At 42.4% G+C, this 20676-nt stretch overlaps 1 protein-coding gene across 1 annotated transcript in view; it reads left to right on the plus strand.

Moving 5' to 3' along the window:
• Positions 1-20386, plus strand: part of LOC131256939 (uncharacterized) — a 30314-nt gene extending 9928 nt beyond the window's left edge. Inside the window, exon 3 of the mRNA XM_058258054.1 lies at positions 19416-20386. Coding sequence (XP_058114037.1) covers positions 19416-20225 — 810 coding nt within the window. The 3' untranslated portion in view covers positions 20226-20386. The remainder of the gene's footprint in view (positions 1-19415) is intronic.
• Positions 20387-20676: the final 290 nt, after the last annotated feature.

Genomic DNA, 20676 nt, shown 5'->3' on the forward strand with positions numbered 1-20676 from the left:
AAAATCGCAGGATTCACATAAAAAGGGATTCAAAGATGAGATTCAAACCGTTTTGCTTAAGATTTGACTCAAATTGTTATCGTAAATCGTAAGATTTTGACAACACTATGTGTAGCCTAGTTTTCACACTAGTGAGGTTTAGTGGTGGGGCAGTTTGCATAGGTTGTGAAGGGTTTGAAGAATAGATCGACGGTGAGGTATTTCAGGGAGCAATGATGCTTTGAATGGAAGAGGGGAGTATTTGGGTTATGGGAGTCCATTTAGGGGCGTGGATCCAATTTCCACAAGGCTTGTGTTCATTGAACTCTTGGAGGATAAGATGGTCCACGCCAAGGGTTTGATTCATGAAATAGTTGTTGCGAGAAGAGGAAGACTTGTGTTGGCTTGAGAGCTTGCAATTTGCTTCTAAGTGGCTAATACACCCACAATCAAAACATATTTGGGATATGGATTCACGATGACTGCTAATTCTCCACACTGCAATAAAAAGTTGCTAAGTACGAGTTCGATTCCCCTCATCGGGATTACCCGATGCACGTGGTTTGCTGGTGATTGTGACGTAGGACAGCCCTAATTATGATGCATGCTCATGGAAATAATTAAACAGCGGAAATAAAAGGAATAAATGATCTAAAATTCTAACAATACTCATCATAACTGAGAAAATCATAAAGGAAACATGCAATGGAGCGGGCCATCACTACAACCATGGAGTATGGAATTCAATTACTACTTAGGTTGGATCCGGCGAGGGATGAGACCTCCCGATCTTGCATGGTCACACCCAATCGATCAATGAAGATCACTAGTCCGAAGAACCAAGAAGTTTCTCGGATTAGGGATTTGGGAATTTGGGGATTTAGGGTTTAGATCGGTTCTCAAGATTTTGATCGAAGAGGACTTAGCCAAAACAAAAAAAATAGAAGAAAGAAAGTTATTACCTTGAGGAAGTTGGAGGGGCACAAGAAGAAATTAGAAGAAGAAGATCAAGGGGAGAGAAGAAACACCATTAGAGAGAAGAGAGGAAGGAGGCAACCAAAGGGTTTGCTTTTCATTCATCAATAGTTGAAATTCGTGTTTAGGGCTTTACCCCACTTAAATAAGCAAATAAAGACATAAAATTACTAAAATACCCCTAGAATAAGCAAATAAAGATATAAGATTACTAAAAGACCCCTAACTAAGTCAAAAAATGCACAAATAACATAAGTATGGGAAATTTTGTGCGCTCGGTCTTCTTTCTCCAATCTTCCTTCACATGTGTCTTCCCTAAGTGGGGTCTTCTATATGTCCAATCACATGTGAAAGGTCTTCAGCTCCTCAATATTCGCCTATCCACAAGGACGGCACTTGTGGTTGGCGCTTTCTTCGTTGGTACACCTTGAATGCACTTGTGTCCGCATCAATTCCCTCGGGTGAGAAAAACTCGACTTCGACGAGTTGAAACTTTTGTAGCGCTCGAGTAGATCTGGATCAATACCCTGCATTGCGTCGCCCGACAGCTACGTAGATTCAGACGATGGTTTGTTTTTCCACCTGACAAGATACCTTTGGAAACCCCCATCTCTCGTGGATACTATCTCGTCATCCAAGATTTCCTCAATTGCTTCTTTATGGGTAATGGGTGGAGGAGGTGGTGGAAGGGGTTGGGTAGCAAACTCAGAAGAAAAAGGCCATGAAAGGGACGATGTATCAATAATGGGAGTATGGGCACGGACTAGATCTTCCACATTAAAAGTTGGATTAATGCTCATTTCGGTGGAAGGTCAACCCGATACGCGTTGGACCCAACCTTTTGTAATATCTTGAATGGTCCAAAGGACTACGCGCTTGTAATTTCTTTGCAGATCCTTGAGAGAATCGCTCTGGCCTTATTCGCACCATTACGTAGTCTCCTTCTTGAAATTCTTGCACTCTACGATGAGAATCAGCTGAAACTATATAATCATTATTGCTCTTATTTAACCGCTGTCTAATATGTGTATGCAAATCATGAATATGGCGTGCGAATGCATCGGTTGACTCAAAAGACCTTTGGGTAACAGACATAGGTAAGAGATCTATGGGCATTCTAGGTTTATAACCACTTACAATTTCAAAAGGACTCAACCCTCGTAGATCTATTAACTGACCCATTATAAGCAAGTTCGGCAGTTGGTAAAATTAGGTCCCAAGTCTTAACATGTTCACCCACTAGACAACGTAGAAGATTTCCAAGGCTACGGTTTACCACTTAAGTTTGACCATCTGTTTGTGGGTGGTAAGCAGTAGAAAATTGCAAACGAGTTCCCATAATGTGCCACGTTGTCTTCCAAAAATAGCTAGTAAATCGAACATCACGATCAGACACTATGGTTTTAGGTAACCCATGGAGACGCACCACACCATCAAAAAAGATACGAGCAACATGAGACGCATCCGACGTCTTCGAACATGGGAGGAAATGCGCCATTTTAGAAAAACGGTCCACAACGACAAAACGGAATCGTGCTTTTTTATAGTCTTGGGAAGCCCGAGCACGAAGTCCATACTAATGTCCTGCCACTGAGCATGTGGCACTCGGCAATGGCGTGTACAACCCGGTATTTTGCTTTCTTTGCTTTGCCGGTTGATAAGTTCGACACCGCCCTAAAACTTTGGCTACGTCTCGCTTGAGGCTTGGCAATAAACGATCTTCCACGAGGGCAATGGTCTTATCACGACCAAAATGGCCACTATCCCTCCCGAATGAAGCTCCCAGATGAGGAATTCACGAAGGGACATACGGAAAATCCAAGTCTCTCCCTTGAAAAGAAAGCCATCTTTAAGAACATATTCACCCATAATATGCGCTGGTCACTAGAGAATGACGCGTAAGTACCCCCAAAATCGGGACATATGGGGTATTCATCTTTCGGTTGCTCAAATCCGACTACCTCTACACTCAAGGAGTTGAGCAACGCCACTCTCCTACTAAGGGCATCCGCTGGTTTGTTTTCAACCCCGGCCTTGTGTTTCAAAACAAACGAATATTCCTGGAGAAACGCTACCCACTTGGCATGCCTTGGGTTGAGTTTCTTCTGAGAATTCAAATATCTCAAAGCCTTATGGTCAGAAAACAAAACGAATTCTTGCGGTAGGAGGTAGTGTCGCCAATGTCTCAGGGATTGCACTACCGCAAAAAATTCTTTGTCGTAAGTGGAGTATTTTTGTTTTGCCTCATTCAGTTTCTCACTGAAATATGCCACTGGGTGTCCTTCTTGACTCAACACTCCACCTATACCAACACCAGACGCATCGCACGCTACTACAAAGACTTTAAAAAAGTCAGGTAGACGCATGACAAGAGCTTCCACCATCTTGCCCTTAATTTCCTTAAAAGCCATGACGGCGGCTTTAGACCACACGAACTCTCCCTTTTTCATGCACTCGGTAATGGAAGCCATGATCGTGCTAAAACTCCTAATGAACCAACGATAAAAAGTTGCTAGGCCGTGAAAACTTCGCACCTCATGAATGTTCCTTGGTTCTGGCCACTCAATTATGGCCCTGACTTTTTCAGGGTCTGCGCGCATCCCTTCAGATGACACTATAAATCCTAAGAACACAACTTGGCTAGACATGAATGCACATTTCTTAGGATTAGCGTACAACTTTTCCTTCCTAAGGACACTATAGACCTTCTTTAAATGTTCAAGGTGTGATTCATTAGTGGTACTATAAATAAGAATATCGTCAAAGTACACCACTAGGAATTTTTCCATGAACGGCCTCAAAGCTTGGGTCATCACCCGCATGAAAGTACTGGGTGCTTTAGTCAAGCCGAAGGGCATGACCAACCACTCATACAACCCATCTTTCGTCTTAAACGCCGTCTTCCACTCATCTCCTGGGCGTATACGAATTTGGTGATATCCACTCTTGAGGTCTATCTTAGAGAATATAGTGGACCTGGCCATCATGTCAAGCATATCATCAAGTCTAGGTATAGGGAACCTATACTTGACAGTAATTTTGTTTATGGCACGGCTATCCACACACATGCGCCACGTGCCGTCTTTCTTTGGCGTCAACAATGCAGGCACGGCACACGGGCCCATACTCTCTTGGATGAAACCCTTTTGCAGAAGCTCATCAACTTGCTTCTTCAACTCTGCATGCGCTGCAGGGTTCATCCTGTAGTGAGGAAGGTTCGGTAGAGTAGACCCTGGGACAAGATCAATGGCATGCTGTATGTCCTTCATAGGTGGCAACTCATTCGGTAAGTCTTCAGGAAATACATCACTGTATTCCTTCAGGACCGAGGTCACCTCACAGGGCAACTCTGATGGAACCTCAGGTGTAATTTCTCTAGCCACAAGGGCATACACCATAGAATCCTCCTTAGCCTCTTTTTCAAACTCTCTTGCCTGATTATATGTAAAGACTTAGGGTTGGATTTCCCCATTTCTCTAGGCTCACTTGCCTTCTCATCCTTCTTCTTCCCTAGTGTATTCTCAGGTGGCATGGGATTAAGTTTGATCTTTTTACCATTATACATAAAAGTACACGCATTCGAACGGCCAAAGATCGTAACATCATTATCGAATAGCCACGGTCTACCTAGGATAACATGTCCCACATCCATAGGTAAAACATCACACCACAGGGACTCTTTGTATGACCCAAACTCGATGGGGACTAGACATTGCTGGGTGACAGGTAAGGATGTCTTGTCAACCCAAGAAACTTTATACGGGTCTGGATGAGGTGTGGATTTCGGTTTTAAGCGATCTAAGGTGCTAGTGGAAATCACATTCTGACAACTTCCACCGTCCACTATCACCTTACAATTCTTTTCACCACACTTGGCAATAGTGTAGAAGATAGTGCTTCGACGCCACTCAGCACTACTTTTAGACTGAGCTAACACACGCCTGACTACTGCAAGCGTTGCTTCTCCATCCACTTCTTCTTCATCAGTGAGTCCTCCTTCAGGGTGATACTCTTCAACTTCATAATCACCCTGGTCATCTCCACCCTCGTGAGACTCGCCTATAACTAAGGCTCTCCCACGGTTCTTCGTAGGACACTGATTAGACATGTGGCCAAGGTTGCCACACTCATAGCACCTCACTTGGCTCATGTTACTAGGACCGGCACCAAGAACCCCTTTGCCCTTGTCCTCCCTAGGCTTAGGCGGAATGGTCGCCTGTGCCCTAGGTTGATTACCAATATTAGGTCTAGTTCCTTGGGAACTAGATCTAGCATTGGAGTCTCGGGACTCAAAACGACGAAAGACAGAAGCCTTGATATTGCTCTAACTCCTGCACGACTTGATATGCTTCATCTAAGTCCGTTAAGGGCCGAGTGATAAGCTCGCGCTGAAGATCCGCACAAAGGCCCGTCTTAAAACGCGAGAGCGTTACTAGAGGGTCTTCTCGAATATCACATCGCATCACATACTCTTCAAATTTAGCGATGTAGTCAGCGGCAGACATTGACCCTTGGCGTAAGGATTGCCATTGGTCAAGGAGCTTCTGACGGTATGAGAGAGGAAGGTACTTCTCCTTCAACTTCTCTTTCATCTCATACCAATGTGTGATAGGGGCTCTACCAACTCTCTCTACCTTACGCTCGGTGTTGGTCCAGAAGAGCTTGGCTTGACCCACCAGCTTCATCTTAGCAAACCGCATGTGACGGTTTTTCGACATGTCATACCACTCAAAGTAGTGGTCCATGTCAGCAACCCAGTCAAGGAATGCCTTGGGATCCAAGCGTCCATCAAAACTTGGAGCCTCAACTCTCACACTCTTCATCGCACGCTCATCTGGATCATAACGGTCTTGATGACCACATGTGGCTCGTGCCTCTCGCACCACACCACGACCGTTACCACGATCTCTATCCTCACTACCACCACGTGTGGCACGTTCTTCAATGATTCCTTCCACTTGGGAGTGCGCATCTTTCCCTATAGCGGGTTTTCCTTTTGGGACGCCTCTAGTTGCTCCACCTTAGTCATGGTGGTGGTAATTTGGTTCTCAAGGCGGGCAAACTCACGCCTTTGACTCGCTTCTAGGGCGGTTATCTTTTGTATCAATTGAGCAAGTTGCTCAGATAACTGCTCATTATTCATGGTAGGTTGAAGTCCGAAACCTCTACCTCTTCTCGTGGGCATACAATGAAGACTTGAACCAAACTCTACCTAACTAGACTACTAGGTGTTATGACTTTCAAGATGAATGCGATGAATGCAAAACTACTATGAACTGACACAATTAAGTTGAAACAGGAAACAACTCAAATCTGAAAATTTTCCAGATTAGAAACTTTCTAAAATTGAAAAGTTTCTAAAATTGAAAACTTTCTAAACCTAGAACTTTCCTAAGTTAAATCTAAAAATCAAAACCCTAATTTGATAACTCGATGTAGACAAAAACCATGCAAGCCTAGGCTTTGATACCAAATTTGACGTAGGACAGCCCTAATTATGATGCATGCTCATGGAAATAATTAAACAGCGGAAATAAAATGAATAAATGATCTAAAATTCTAACAATACTCATCATAACTGAGAAAATCATAAAGGAAACATGCAATGGAGCGGGCCATCACTACAACCATGGAGTATGGAATTCAATTACTACTTAGGTTGGATCCGGCGAGGGATGAGACCTCCCGATCTTGCATGGTCACACCCAATCGATCAATGAAGATCACTAGTCCGAAGAACCAAGAAGTTTCTCGGATTAGGGATTTGGGAATTTGGGGATTTAGGGTTTAGATCGGTTCTCAAGATTTTGATCGAAGAGGACTTAGCCAAAACAAAAAAAATAGAAGAAAGAAAGTTATTACCTTGAGGAAGTTGGAGGGGCACAAGAAGAAATTAGAAGAAGAAGATCAAGGGGAGAGAAGAAGCACCATTAGAGAGAAGAGAGGAAGGAGGCAACCAAAGGGTTTGCTTTTCATTCATCAATAGTTGAAATTCGTGTTTAGGGCTTTACCCCACTTAAATAAGCAAATAAAGACATAAAATTACTAAAATACCCCTAGAATAAGCAAATAAAGATATAAGATTACTAAAAGACCCCTAACTAAGTCAAAAAATGCACAAATAACATAAGTATGGGAAATTTTGTGCGCTCGGTCTTCTTTCTCCAATCTTCCTTCACATGTGTCTTCCCTAAGTGGGGTCTTCTATATGTCCAATCACATGTGAAAGGTCTTCAGCTCCTCAATATTCGCCTATCCACAAGGACGGCACTTGTGGTTGGCGCTTTCTTCGTTGGTACACCTTGAATGCACCTGTGTCCGCATCAGATTGCGTGCATCCGCAGAGGATAGTCTCGCCTCAAAATGGGGCGAGGACACCTTGACGTCATTAAAAAAGTTGTTATGTACATTTTATTAAGCAACTTGTGGCAAGTGGGCACAAACTAAAAAAGATTGACCAAGGAATTCGAAACCAATTCCTTGCCCTTTTGTAGACATGAATTTTCTTCAACACTTGTTGGGAGCATGTGTCAGTGTAACAAAACCTTTAAGGGGCCTATCTTGATGTTTGTGTCACATCCAATCTGTCCACTAGTTGTGCAAGCTCGTGATAGGCGGGGAGCCTAAAAATTTGGTAGATTTAATTCTCAATTGGGCTACACCACAAGAGATAGTGGGGATGGGAATGTGCGCCATTGAAATCTTCTTAGGGTCCACTGAAGTTTTGGATAACTGATGTTTTTATTTACCCTTATCCTAATAGGACTCACTTTATGAACAAGTTGGATGGCATATAAACATTTCGATGATTGTCAGGAAGGTTTCAATGGTGGATGTCACCATACCCAGTGTTTCCTATGTTGTGGCCTACTTAAGTTTTGGATTGACTTGATTTTTGGGCCCATGTTCTAACATGATTTAGTGTAGCTGATGGGCGGAGTGGATGTAACATAAACATCACAATGTGCCACAAAGCTTATTTGTTGCATGGGCTCCCTACATGATTGTAGGAAATTCATGTTTGCCTTTTTTCAACCCATATGAAGAGAAAAACTGGGGGGATTGACAAATGATGGGATTGCTCGTTAGATCGATGGGATTGGATTCCTTTTTCATAAGGGTAGCAACCACATGCAACACTCGAGCTTTGTGGGGCCTAAATAGGAAGTCTGTGACTAAGTTAAAGAGGAGATCGTGTGTTTATCAATTGTCACATATGGTTGATACCATACATAATAAGATTTTTTGTTTTTCCCAAGATCTTTATGGATTAAAATCATGGAGATATTAGGGGGGAAACATGTACTTGGGTTGTCTGGTTGTCGTCACAATTGTTGCACACTCCAAGCTTTTTTGATGTGTGGAATGGTTTATGCTTGATTTTCATTGATCTTGATTTGCATAAGAAGCTCATCTTTCCCTCCTTCACACCTGAATAATAACCAAGAGAACAGAATAGGCTTGCTATATTATGTGTATGGATTGTGACCAAGACGATTGATGTTATATTGATATGAGAGGGATAAGGTTTCAACTCATTGCAATTTTTATTCCCCTCGAAGTCTCCCTACTAACCAGGAGTCCAATCTCACCGGGTTTCCAACATGGAAGTATTTGTTTCCCATATTCCATCGTACATGATATGATCACACTAAGGTTTGGCCCATTGTCATGTCCATAGTTAGATCCAATGCCATTGATTTGATCAATACAAATTATTGATTTGTGTAGGCCGACTGATGGAAAAAATTGTTAAGATTGAGAATATGGGTATGAGGAGATGCGATAGATGGTCTAATACAGGGGCATTTTCACACTGGGCTCGAGTGGGGTCGCCTGTTGGATGCAGGGGCACACTTGGGGTGGGTGACCCATGCGATATGGGGCCCACGGGGGAGGTCTTGTGTTCAAGACTCCTTACCAGGGGTGATTAATGCGCATTTCACACCAGGCTTGAGCGGGATAGCTCGTGGGATGCGGGGACACACTCGGGGTGGGCGGCTCATATGATTTGGGACCCACGAAGGGGGTTTGGCTGAGGTCCTAACTCATGAGATGTGGGGCCTGGGCTATGAGATAAATGGATTAATTCGGCGTACTCTAATAGTTCGAGCTTTTAGAGCAAGTGGTTAATTGTCCTGCATCATGGTCCCACTGGAGAATGGGCCAGGTCCATCGCCTTCCCTCGTCTCCATGCCATGCTCCCTCAAAAAAGGGACCATAAAAAGGTTGAAAATGTGTGGAAGACCTAGGAATGTAAGTGGATTTCGTATCAAGAGCTAGCCGAATGCTTGGTCTAAATCTTGACAAGAATAGCCTAGCCGGTGCAATGGCTACCCTGGCCTCCATAATCGAGATGCCTTTATTATTATTATTATTATTATTATTATTTTTCATTTTTATGACGACAGGGTGTCCTTGCCCCTTTTTAATGCTATGGATGCACGCAATCACCCGCAAACCACATGTATCAGGTAAATCATGAGGAGGGGAATTGAACTTGTGTCTGTGGGGTGCAAACCCATGACCTTAGTCGAGATGCTATTATGTTGTTCAATGGAATCGGTTATGAATAATTCTGCAGTACGAAGGTTAAACAAAATCAAAGGGATGTCTTTTAACCCAAGCACTTCTTGCAAGTGAAACACCCTAATTGAGTAAGGCCACTTCATGTATTATTCCTGCGCTTATTAAAGATAGGGTTGGTTGCAATAAAAAGATCATTGTGATGGTCCTAATGAAGAGGGTTTGTAGCGGTGTGATGAATCACTAGGTCAAATGGAAAGACTTCGTAACCAAACCATTTTTCACTAGCGGTTGTAGACAGTCCAGTATTATGCTTGTGCACTAGATTTGGATATAATATCATGCTTTTTGCTCTTCCAGTAAATGAGTCTCAAAGGAAGGCACAAAGTTCAGTGTTAGAACGGTGTTCAAAAGGCAGCCTGCCTTTATAGGAGTAGGTGCTGAAAATGACATATATAATTTTCTCCTTCTAATAAGTCACGCCCACTTGTATAAAGAAAAAGGTACCTGAAGATTTCTTTTCATAGACACATTTTCCAATCGGTAGGCCTACACAAATCAACGGTTTTGATTGATCGTATCAATATTTATGGACTATGGGCATTCTAATGGGCTCCACTTTAATGTGATCATATTATGTACGTGACAAACACTTTCACATTACTATGTAGACTTTGAGAATGATAAAATTTGTGATGGGTTGAAATTTTACCCCTCGCATTTATATAATATAAATCATCCCAGTCCTCAATCACATACAACACAAGTTTGTTCTCATCTTTTAGTTGCTATTCAAGTGTGAAGGGAAGGAAAATCCGACTGTCTTTGCAAATCAAGATCAAAGTATATCAAGTGTGAATCATTCTGCACATCAAGAGAGCATGAAGCATGTAACAATGATGGCAATAAGTAGACAATCCAAATATGTGCTTCCGCTTCCATAACTTTGCAATTTAAATGCATAGGGATCCTGGTGAAATTGGAATATTTAACATCCAGGTCGTCCACCAATTGCACCACATCATGATTGTCGTGCATAGAAAAAAATCGGTTCAATGCCAAATGCTATTGGGCCACACTGTAGGAACATTGTAAAATCACATGCCTAAAACCTATAAAATTAGTTGTATGGCCCATCTGAGTTTTGGATTAGGCTGATTTTTGGGTTGTCTTCCTCATAGTGGGGCGCAACTGATTAACGGGTTGCATGGCAAATAGAATACATGTTGGCCCCGTGAAGGTTTTTATGATAGTAGTCTCCATTGCTATTATTCCTTGTGGTGTGGTCCACCTGAGTTTTATGTCATAACAAAACGATGGATGGAATAAATATCTCACACATCACAGTGGGCCCACAGAGCACGGGTCTTGCACTCTCTTCTTGCAACAGGTTTTGTAGTAAGTGGAGAGGAAGAGAATGGAATGATGGGGGAAAAGGAAGAGGATTCATGTGTACATGAGTGGGTATCCATGTTTGCAAAATGTGTAGGGCATCCGAACTGTGTAGAAGGTGGGCCCAACCAGGAAGATCACGTTACTTGAAAATCTGGCCGATCCATTCATTAGATGGGCCAAACCTGTGTTGTTAAATCATGGATTGGCTGTCAATTGATTTTGATGGTGTGGCCCACTTAATTTTTTATTTTATTTTTTGCAACATGGTCTTTTGGTGGGCCCACTGTTTGCATGGCTAGGATGGGATCTTCGTAACTGGTCCACTTCATATTATGAGAACAATGAGTAGTTGATTTTAATCCCTCGCTTTTTGACACTTGGGGTCTCGTGGGTCACATGTCACTCCTTGAGAGGTGTAGCAACTTTTTGCTGCATGGTTGGAGAATTAGCCTCACAAATTCATATGCAAGATCATGCCAGAGTTTGTTGGAAGGGGTTCTAATTTGGATTTCTTTTGTTAAAGGTTTGCTGATCTGTATTTCAATGCACAGATGGGCAAAGAGTCCATGGTAGAAAACAAGTTTTGTTTGATGAGGAGATAGGGTTTTGGCTCTGGGCAAGAGCCAATATACATTTAATCTAACTTTAGAGGGGAACCCACACCAATAACAAATTTAGATGGATCGTTTGATGCCTAGAATTTGGTTTGGGAAGTTAGGTTGGCAAGTCCAAATGGGTGCCTTGGAAAAAAAAAAAAAAAAAAACCTCTTAAAAGAGCTTTGAGTTGGTTCCCGGGTGTGGTCTAGGTCGACCTGATCTACTAGGCACCAGAGGCCGTTGGTATTTTGAAGTTTATTTGAATTCATGGAGAAGGTAAATATGAGAAGATCATGAGGAAGGGTGGTTATTTTGAAGTCTTCTTTAAGACACCACAAAGTTTTTATCCTTGTGAGAAGGGGTTGCGGGACTAAGATCAAAATCTTTCAATTAGTCAATTAAACTAGGAAACCTGGTTATAGGATTTATTTATTTTTGAATGGCAATGATTAAATCATTTCAAAAAAAGAATGGCAACGATTAAATTTTATTAACGCAAGAAAAAAATACAAAAGGAAAAGCAAAGCAAAAGGGATGATGAGGGATTAGCCCTTAGACCCATGATGCATCCAATAGGGCTATCAATGGGTCCCCGGACCTGCAGGTACCTGATTTTAATGGGTCTGGGTCCCATCTTTTGGACCCGTTAAGAATTCGGGTTAGGTAAGTTCAGGTCTCACCAATTGGACTTGGTAAAAAATCGGGCCTAGTTAGGTTTAGGTCGGGTCCATGCGATGGACCTGTTAAGGTCAGTTATGTCTAGTTCAGGTTCGGTTGGTTTTTTTTATAGTACTGTTATATATATTTAATAGATATGATGAATGGACCTGTTAAAGTCGGTTATGTCTAGTTCAAGTTCGGTTGGTTTTTTTATAGTACTGTTATATATATTTAATAGAAATGATGATTTTGTTTTGGCAACAAAATGAGGTTTCCTAAGCCACACATGTAAGAGAGCCCATTTACACGCCATAAACTTGTCAAAGTGGCACATGCGCGCCCGGTTTAATCCATCCATTTTGTGGGCCGAAGTAACCATTTAAGTTCTTATTTTTTCCAAACCTAACTTGAAAAACCTAGATCAAAAGGCCCTATGGGTACTTGAGGGGTATTTGATCTTGACTAGATTTGGGTTTCGGTATTCAAGAACTAGACCCGGACCCAAAGATACCTATATATGGCAAGACCTAAACCTAGTTAGCCCAAGTATGGGTACTATGAGACCTTACCTAAACCCGATATGTTGATAGACCTAACATCCAAGGGCTTCACTAACATGCCCAATATTTCCTCCGTGTTACACCCCTTGAGCTGGGGGACCCAGGATGCCCAAAACAACTTACTACTTTTTACCCTATGGAAGATTGCTCTCTAGCCTTCAAATCTGTTGTTTAAACTTTTGTTGTTGTGCGCTTTACAAAATGTCCAAAAACTAGATAGGATACAATCGCCACAACATTTCCTTCTTTACGGGAGGGATCCTCCTCCCACATGAGGAATAAGGCTTCAATCAACCCTATTATAGCCCATTTCATGTTGAACATAACCAGGATGCTTTCACAAAGAAGGGAAGCGACTTCGCGATGGATGAATACAATCAGAAGGGATGTTTGTGTTTGAATATTTTGGTGATTGGTGAGGACCCTCTAGAAACCTCTTAGGTTTTACAAACACCATTATGATATATCCTTTGAATTTGGTGAATAGGAATCAATGATATGCGTTGTTGCACTATTTATATTGCTCATTATAAAGAACAAACTCGGTCGGATGCTTCATGAACCTCTTTGATGTATAACTCAATTGTGATGAATGGGGTAATAGATACCATTGTTGATCTCAAATATTGAATGTCTTGTGGAGCAATTTGTTAGAGTTTTAGAAACGTAGAAGAATTTGAACTAGTGAAAAACATCACATTTTATTTAATTTTATACCCCCATGTAGAATACAATCAAAACCCTAAACTAAAGCATAAACAAGTTACATTCTTTGATTTGTTGACCATTGATCACGAGGTAGAAGTGCCGATATTGATTCCTCAACGAAGGAGATAGCTTCTTGATCTATCCTAGGTGGAGTAGGGCCAAGGCGTATGCAATGACAGTCATCTATGAAGTGGACCCACATGTGGACATGTTGATGATGATGCCAAGGCGTCGAGGGGGTAGGGACATCTAGGCTCTCTCCTACTGGGATAACATCTATGTGCAAGGAGTTAGGGTTTCATGGGATGCACTTGTTATGGTACACCTCATCCCTATTTGTATGCCCTACTACATTAAAAGTCTATGCCTGTGCATGTACCCAAATTGACCGAATCCCTCCACATCCATGGACACCCTTGATCAAATATCCATGCAAATCAACGGGTGGAAACTAAGATTGTAACCATCAGATTACCATCAAGCATGATTAAAATCTTTTCAACGGTTAAAACAAAAGATCAATGGTTGAAAACATACATAAAAACATTTACAACCATTTGACTGCTGGGGCCAATTAAAACTAACTTGATGGATAGTCTGATTACCAAGATCTAATCTATCAAAGTGTTCCAAAACAACTATTTGATCCCTTGTTAGATCATATGGATCTCAATTGTATCCTAATGTATACACCCAACCACACCCACATATATAGCCATCAGAATGACCTCTCGTGAGGAGGGCCTAGGCAAATTACACTAGGAACTTGAACTCTCCATGTGTCCTTACGTCTAAGGATTAGTCAAAAGATGGTACATACACAGGTCGATTTGGATCGGACATGTTCGGTCCCCCAATCCAAAGATTTGAAGCGATCCTCCATTGCAAGTGTCCAAAGGCACTAATATTAAGATCCCGTATCCATGAATATTGATATTCCTATGTGGAGTAGGGTTAAGGCACTAACTCATCATTGAGCTTGATGGTGGAGACTTTCCATCCCAAATCGTCATCACCCCTCACACAGGATGATGACCTACCACCACAAGTTGTCCAAACCCAGTGTTTTGAATAGCGTCTGTAGCGTAGCATAGCTACGTAGCATAAACAAATAGCGTAAATTCCTTGTAGTGTTTGCTATAGGGGTTGTAGCATATGTAGTGTATACATAGCATATATAGCGTTGTAGCATTCGCTACGTTTTTTTTTTTTGTTTTTTTTATTTTTTTAAATATATATATATATATATATATATATATATATATATATATATAAATGATGATTGTATTTGTATTTTGTACTTACTACTCTCAGCCTGCGGGATTTTAATTTCTTTTCATACTTGTGGTTTCAAGTAGACATTATTAATTAAAGTGGTTTGATTAGAAAGTTATTGATGTGATAATGATTTGATTTGGTTTATATATGTGGATTGGCTTTTGAGATATGATAATTAATAACTTGTTTGAACATGCTCATACTTGACTAAATGAATAATCTTTTAGACATTTTTATAATTTTCTTACTATTTATCATATTTTCTCTATTTTTAAATTAAAAAAATAGAAGTATCGTGTAGCTTATGCTACAGGCTACGATACTTATGCTACATGCTACAGAGGGCTGAACACTACACAATACGCTACCGCTAGTTAAAACATTGCCTAAACCTGCTTAAATGGTCATGGACATTTTAAGCATGAGATCCATGGTCCACAACTTTCCCTTGGCCAATAGATGCTGTGCCCACTCTCAAGTGGCCAAGGACAACCAAAGAAATCCCTCTCGTTAAGCCCTATGGATGTATGTATGATTAAGGTAAAACTGCATTTTAGTTATGACATGAATCATATTCCCACAATGGACTCATGGTCATCATGATCATCGTTGGCTTTCTAGGGCAAAACACTAACACAATTTACAGAGTAGTAAATTTCCACGGCCTTGATTTGGTCAGTGGATGATACATGTTCGAAGACTTTGAGTTACCACCTTGGCCCGTATAGTCTTGTAGAAATAGGTGATGAATTTTACATCCCTTTCTGAGACAGTAAGCTTCGTTATTCCATGTAGTGTAACTTCTTAGAAGAACATAGTAGCTATATGTCGTCCATGTTGAGTCTTCACACAGAATGAAGTAAGCCATTTTCGAAAATCTGACAATCACTGATATGATAGAACTGAAATCCCATTTGGTTGTTTGGGCTGAGGTCAACCGAAGTCCAGTTCATTTACTTAAAATGGGGCCATGTTTTCTGATTAAAGCCTGACTATAATGTGATAAGATCAAACCATGCTAGTCTAGCACGCCAGGCTAGTTGGCCTCCAGGTTGGCACGGCCCATTACCAGCCCTGGTGGCTCTATTTGAAAATAAGTTTAGTTCACCATCAGTCTCCTACTCTATGCTATGTTAATAAGCTGTTGTTATCCTTCTCCTACATGAGCCACGGAGCTCTTTGATGTTGATTGTGATGTAGGACATGAAATTCAAGTATGATGTGCAAGATTTTCAGGCTTTTGATCACGTTAGTTCAAAAACAATTACACAAAATTCCACATCCACACAAAAGTTTAAACACTCAATCAAGGGGAATCTTATGCTGATCCAGGCTTACACATGTTAGGGCCGGATCAATCAAAATTATAGACTAAACAAGAATCAAATGAGGGTAAATTCATCCACACATACATAGAAACAATTCCCCAATCCAAGGGATTCAAAATTTTCAATTCGGGGAACCCTAAGGGCCTGTTTGGCCGGGCAGATTGGATGGGATTGGATGGTATTAGAGTGGATTGCATGGATTTCAAGGTGATGATAGCTGCGTCAGTGGATTGGTGCAAGATCTATGGGATTGCTATATCCTGGGATTACTATATCGGGTCTGTTTGGCATGCCCGGCCAATCCCGGGATTAAACCTTCCAATCCCTTTCAATCCCTCGAACCAAACACGTCCCAGGCAATTTTGAAGGGATTAGGGTAGATTGGATGGGATTTAAAGGTAATGATGGTGATGTCAGTGGATTGTCTTAAGATCCATGGGATTGCTATATCCTAGGATTAGGATTCTGTGTTTGTTTGGCACGCTTGGCCAATCCTGGGATCTATCTTCCAATCCCTTCCAATCCCTTCCAATCTACCCGGCCAAACAGGCCCTAAGGTTGAAGAAAGGGCATAAAATTGAGGATTTGAGTAATTTAGGGTTAGGTTTAAGGATTTTGGGTGAAAGAGGAATGAAAGAGAGGAGAGAGACGAACCAGAGAAGTGCCGCACGTGTGGACAACAACAATAGCCTAGACGCACGTGCGTGTGATGCTGGCTGCATGTTTGTGGGGCCCGCTATTCAAAAAAAGGCCACCTTGGCCCCGGTCGGCTAGGGATGGACTTCAAAACCCCCAAATCTCAACTTCATCCGATACGCAGTTTGTGCGTAGTGCTCCGTCGAAGTTTCAGCCCTCTTGCAGGGCCAGATTCTGAAAATCTGCTGTAGAGAGAAAAATGCCTACAAATATTGATGAATTTGCAGTTGGAATGCTTGTAAGAGGGGAGAAATATGGATGGAAGAAGGTGGGGGCGAATCGGGATAGGTGTGGCTTCGCACCACGGTAGTTAGAGGTTTTCATAACTCGGAAATGAGCAGGAAAATGCATAAATTTTATTAACCTTCAATGAGAAAAAAGACTACAACTACAAGGGGTGCCTATTTATAATAAAACCCTATACCCAAAAACTCACGCCATGTGCATAACCTATTACGTGGAGACAAAGTAATAAAAAATAACAACTAATCAAAGCAATCTAAGCTATCCATGATATTCCTAATAACAGTAATAAGCAAAATCCAAAGTACTAGATTAATTAGAATAGTGGACCACGATCATGAGAACTCCATGGTGGGATTCACATGACTATCGAGGCCACCCCAATGAACCAAAACACAATCTTCTAACTAGGAGGCCCTCCCTGGACGTCGTCATTGATCCAGATCGATGGTGGGGCTCTCTTCCTCCTTGCGTACGTGCGTAGGGGGGTGTGCGTGTGCACGTGATGTCCCCATCAGATTGTCATCAATAAGAAACTTCGGATTGGCGCATCTACAACGCAAAGTCTTATAGATTTCTTTACAAACTTTGTTACGTTAACACGAACTATTGTGACTTCAAAACTCTTTGATTTCAGCTTCTATGTTTGACAGAAGTGCATAGCCATTTGTTTTGTGTAGTAGGGACATGGACGTGTGGTGCACATGGGGAGAGGAAGGGGGAGAGATCTGAAACAGTCGGCGGCAAGAGTTTTTTTGTAGGTTAAATCTAAGCTGCGTTGTTGCTCTTTGTGGGTGCAATCCTAACCATACATTGAGCATCCACAGTCTCAAGTTCCCAAAATGCCTCTAGCTTATTTAAAATGTCTTCACATGTCCCTTTGAAACTGAAGTTAACGATTCCAAAATGATAGAAAATTTCACAATTATTCAATGGCAGGAATCCCATCCTACTGTTTTGGGTGTTGTGGCCCACCTGAATTTTAGATCTGCCCCATTTTTGGGCTAGTGTCCTAACATGAGCTGCTGCGTCTAATGGGTGGAGCAGATGGTCACACAGACATCTGGTGGGCTCTGCATAGCCTTTCGTTGAACAGTCTGTCTCGCCAATTCCGTCCTCCCACGATCGGGTTGTAATAGAGAAGATATGTATGTTGCAAAACTTTATGTTGAAAACTGGGTAAATGTGACTAAATGGGCAGAAATTGCCCGCTACATAAAGACCATCTTGATTCTTGAAGTTTATATACATCACAGAAGTGAACAGGTAACAATAACTAATAATTGATTACTTCAATGTTATTAGTCAATCTGGAAAGGAGTATCTTACATTTGCTGCCCATATACAGCATTAACCGAATTAGCTCGAGAGATCAGGAAGGTGCACCTGAAGCGTGTAAAACACATGCTTGCGAGATCGATTTCCATGTTGTTCAAATGATTGGAAGTCAAAATTTTATCCACCATCACTGTCCAACAAAATGCTTCCACACGGAGTGGCTTCAATTGCACCTTCCCACCTTTGTAGAACGTGAGAAGAGATACCCCAACAGAAGAAGAGCGGTGAGATGATCCCCAATTCCGAATTCATCTATAAAGACCATTCCGAGGCATGTGAACTTTCTTCAACCTACCTAATTATATATATGATTCTGGACCCAAGGATATGACTAGTAATATCCTAGTGTTTTTAGCTGGTATAACTGGGATGCCTGGTTCAGTTGTCCATGCTACCGTGAATGCTCCATGCCTCAAAACTCGCCAGATTGAGGATCCTAGCATCCCTTCTTTCAGCCTTTTTCAGTTGAATGTGGACCATTGCTGTATTTTCCTGACCATCTACAGCCAGGCCACCTACTGATGGGTAGGAGTGTCCATATCAACACCCATAAACGAAGACTAGACTTGGACACATCTGATGAAGATGATGGTCCAAGGTATACCTGGCAGAAGTTTTGTTGACTTCGGCTTTGAGGATTTGACTGATCTTGGTGCCTGTAGATACAACAGATTTAATAAGGCCGAATTGTTTGAGAATTTGGGATTGGCATTCAGTTGGTGGGAGGGGTACACCTATTGGGGAATGATAATGATTGTAAGGATGCTTGTCATGGGTTGCAATGGTGGTGGTGAAATTGTGTTCATGCTGTGTGAGTCTGTGGCACGTGAACACAAACACAACAAGGTGAGATTTGGGTTCTCGTAGCCATGTGGATTCCACTGCATGCAAATGTACGAGGACATTAGCATAGATGTAGACACTTAAGGCAATGCAAGAGCCGTCTTTATAAACAAAGCATGCGACATTGTGAAGGACGGCTGGACATCTCTCAGTGATGGAACAGGGCTTCATGGAGCCATTCCATTCTTTTTAACTATCCATCTCTCTCTCTCTCTCTCTCTCTCACTGCTGCACTCGCCTACCCTTACTCCATGAAGTCGTGTTATTATTGTTGTACCTTGTTATGCAGGGTAAGACCACACCAACGACACCTAGTATTGTCGGGATAAAGAGGAAAGCAGCGACAAGCAGTGAACCCAAGGACTGGAGCTGTGCTCTCTGCCAGGTGAGCGCCACCAGCCAGCAAGGTCTCAACGACCACCTTCAAGGGAAGAAGCACAAGGCCAAGGAGGAGGAACTGAGAGCGAGCAAAGCTGGAGGCAGGAACCGAGCTGTCCCTCCTCCCAAAAAGGTCACCAAGCAGCCCAAGCCTGTCAAGAAAGGCGTGGCTACCTGTAATGGGCCAATCCTGAAGCATGTGAAGAAGCAGAAGCCGCAGGCTGTCAATCAGCCGGTGGACCAATCCATGCTGAAAAACCACGTTGGGGTGTTGAAGAAGGGAAGGTTTACGTTCCTTTGTGAGCATTGCCAAATCAAGTGCAACAGCGAGCTCATGATGGTTGCGCATCTAGGCGGAAAGAAGCACATTGCCCGGATGCAGGAGCTGGAGGCTGATGGCAGGGGGCCCACCCCGGCCAAAATGGCCCCTTCCAAGGGTCCTGGGAAAGCAGATGTGGGGACTGCCGAAGGGGGGAAGAAGGAAATGAAGATTGAGGGGGAATTAGTTGGGGTGGTAAAGGAGGAGCAGGGTGGTGAACGAAGGCCAGGGGTGGAAACATCAGCGGCATTGTTCTACGAGGCAGAAGTGGCGGAGGCACTTACTGATGATGAAGAGCAGGCGATGGAAGAACAAATTGACGAAGAAGCTGAAGCAATTGGCAGGCCCGGTGAGGAAGTGGCCTCATCTTGCCGGGCTGAGGTAAAGGAGCAGCAGGACTGAGGGGGCTAGGTTGGGGCATGTAGGCTTGAGTCGAGAACCGCCGGGTTAGAGGTGTTGTGTGGCGGTTGGGGTTTTTGGACGTGTAAAATGCATGGCAGAGGGATGGGACTGTTTATGGTGTTTGTGTAGATTGTTAATGAGATGGAACTCCATTTATATCAGCCCCCCTTGGTTTTCTTTCACCTTTAAAAAAAAAAAAAAATTTCTCTGCCCAAAACTGCAGCTTGAGGTATGCAGGATGCTCGACGCCGGTGTTTTCAGTTTGTACAGTTGTTCTAAGTGTTTTGGTTGCTGATGACAAGATAGACGGTTGAGGAAGAAAATTATACATGCAACCAGGTTCAGTGCCAGGTATTTCTAATGCATGGCCATCCAATGTGGGGGCCAATCAAAGCCCCCCTTGTACCGACTGAAAATCCAAATGGATCCTTGTATGATGCCTCTTCCGGAT

The sequence above is a fragment of the Magnolia sinica genome, chromosome 9 (assembly GCF_029962835.1).
Source record: "Magnolia sinica isolate HGM2019 chromosome 9, MsV1, whole genome shotgun sequence".
Taxonomy (NCBI): domain Eukaryota; kingdom Viridiplantae; phylum Streptophyta; class Magnoliopsida; order Magnoliales; family Magnoliaceae; genus Magnolia; species Magnolia sinica.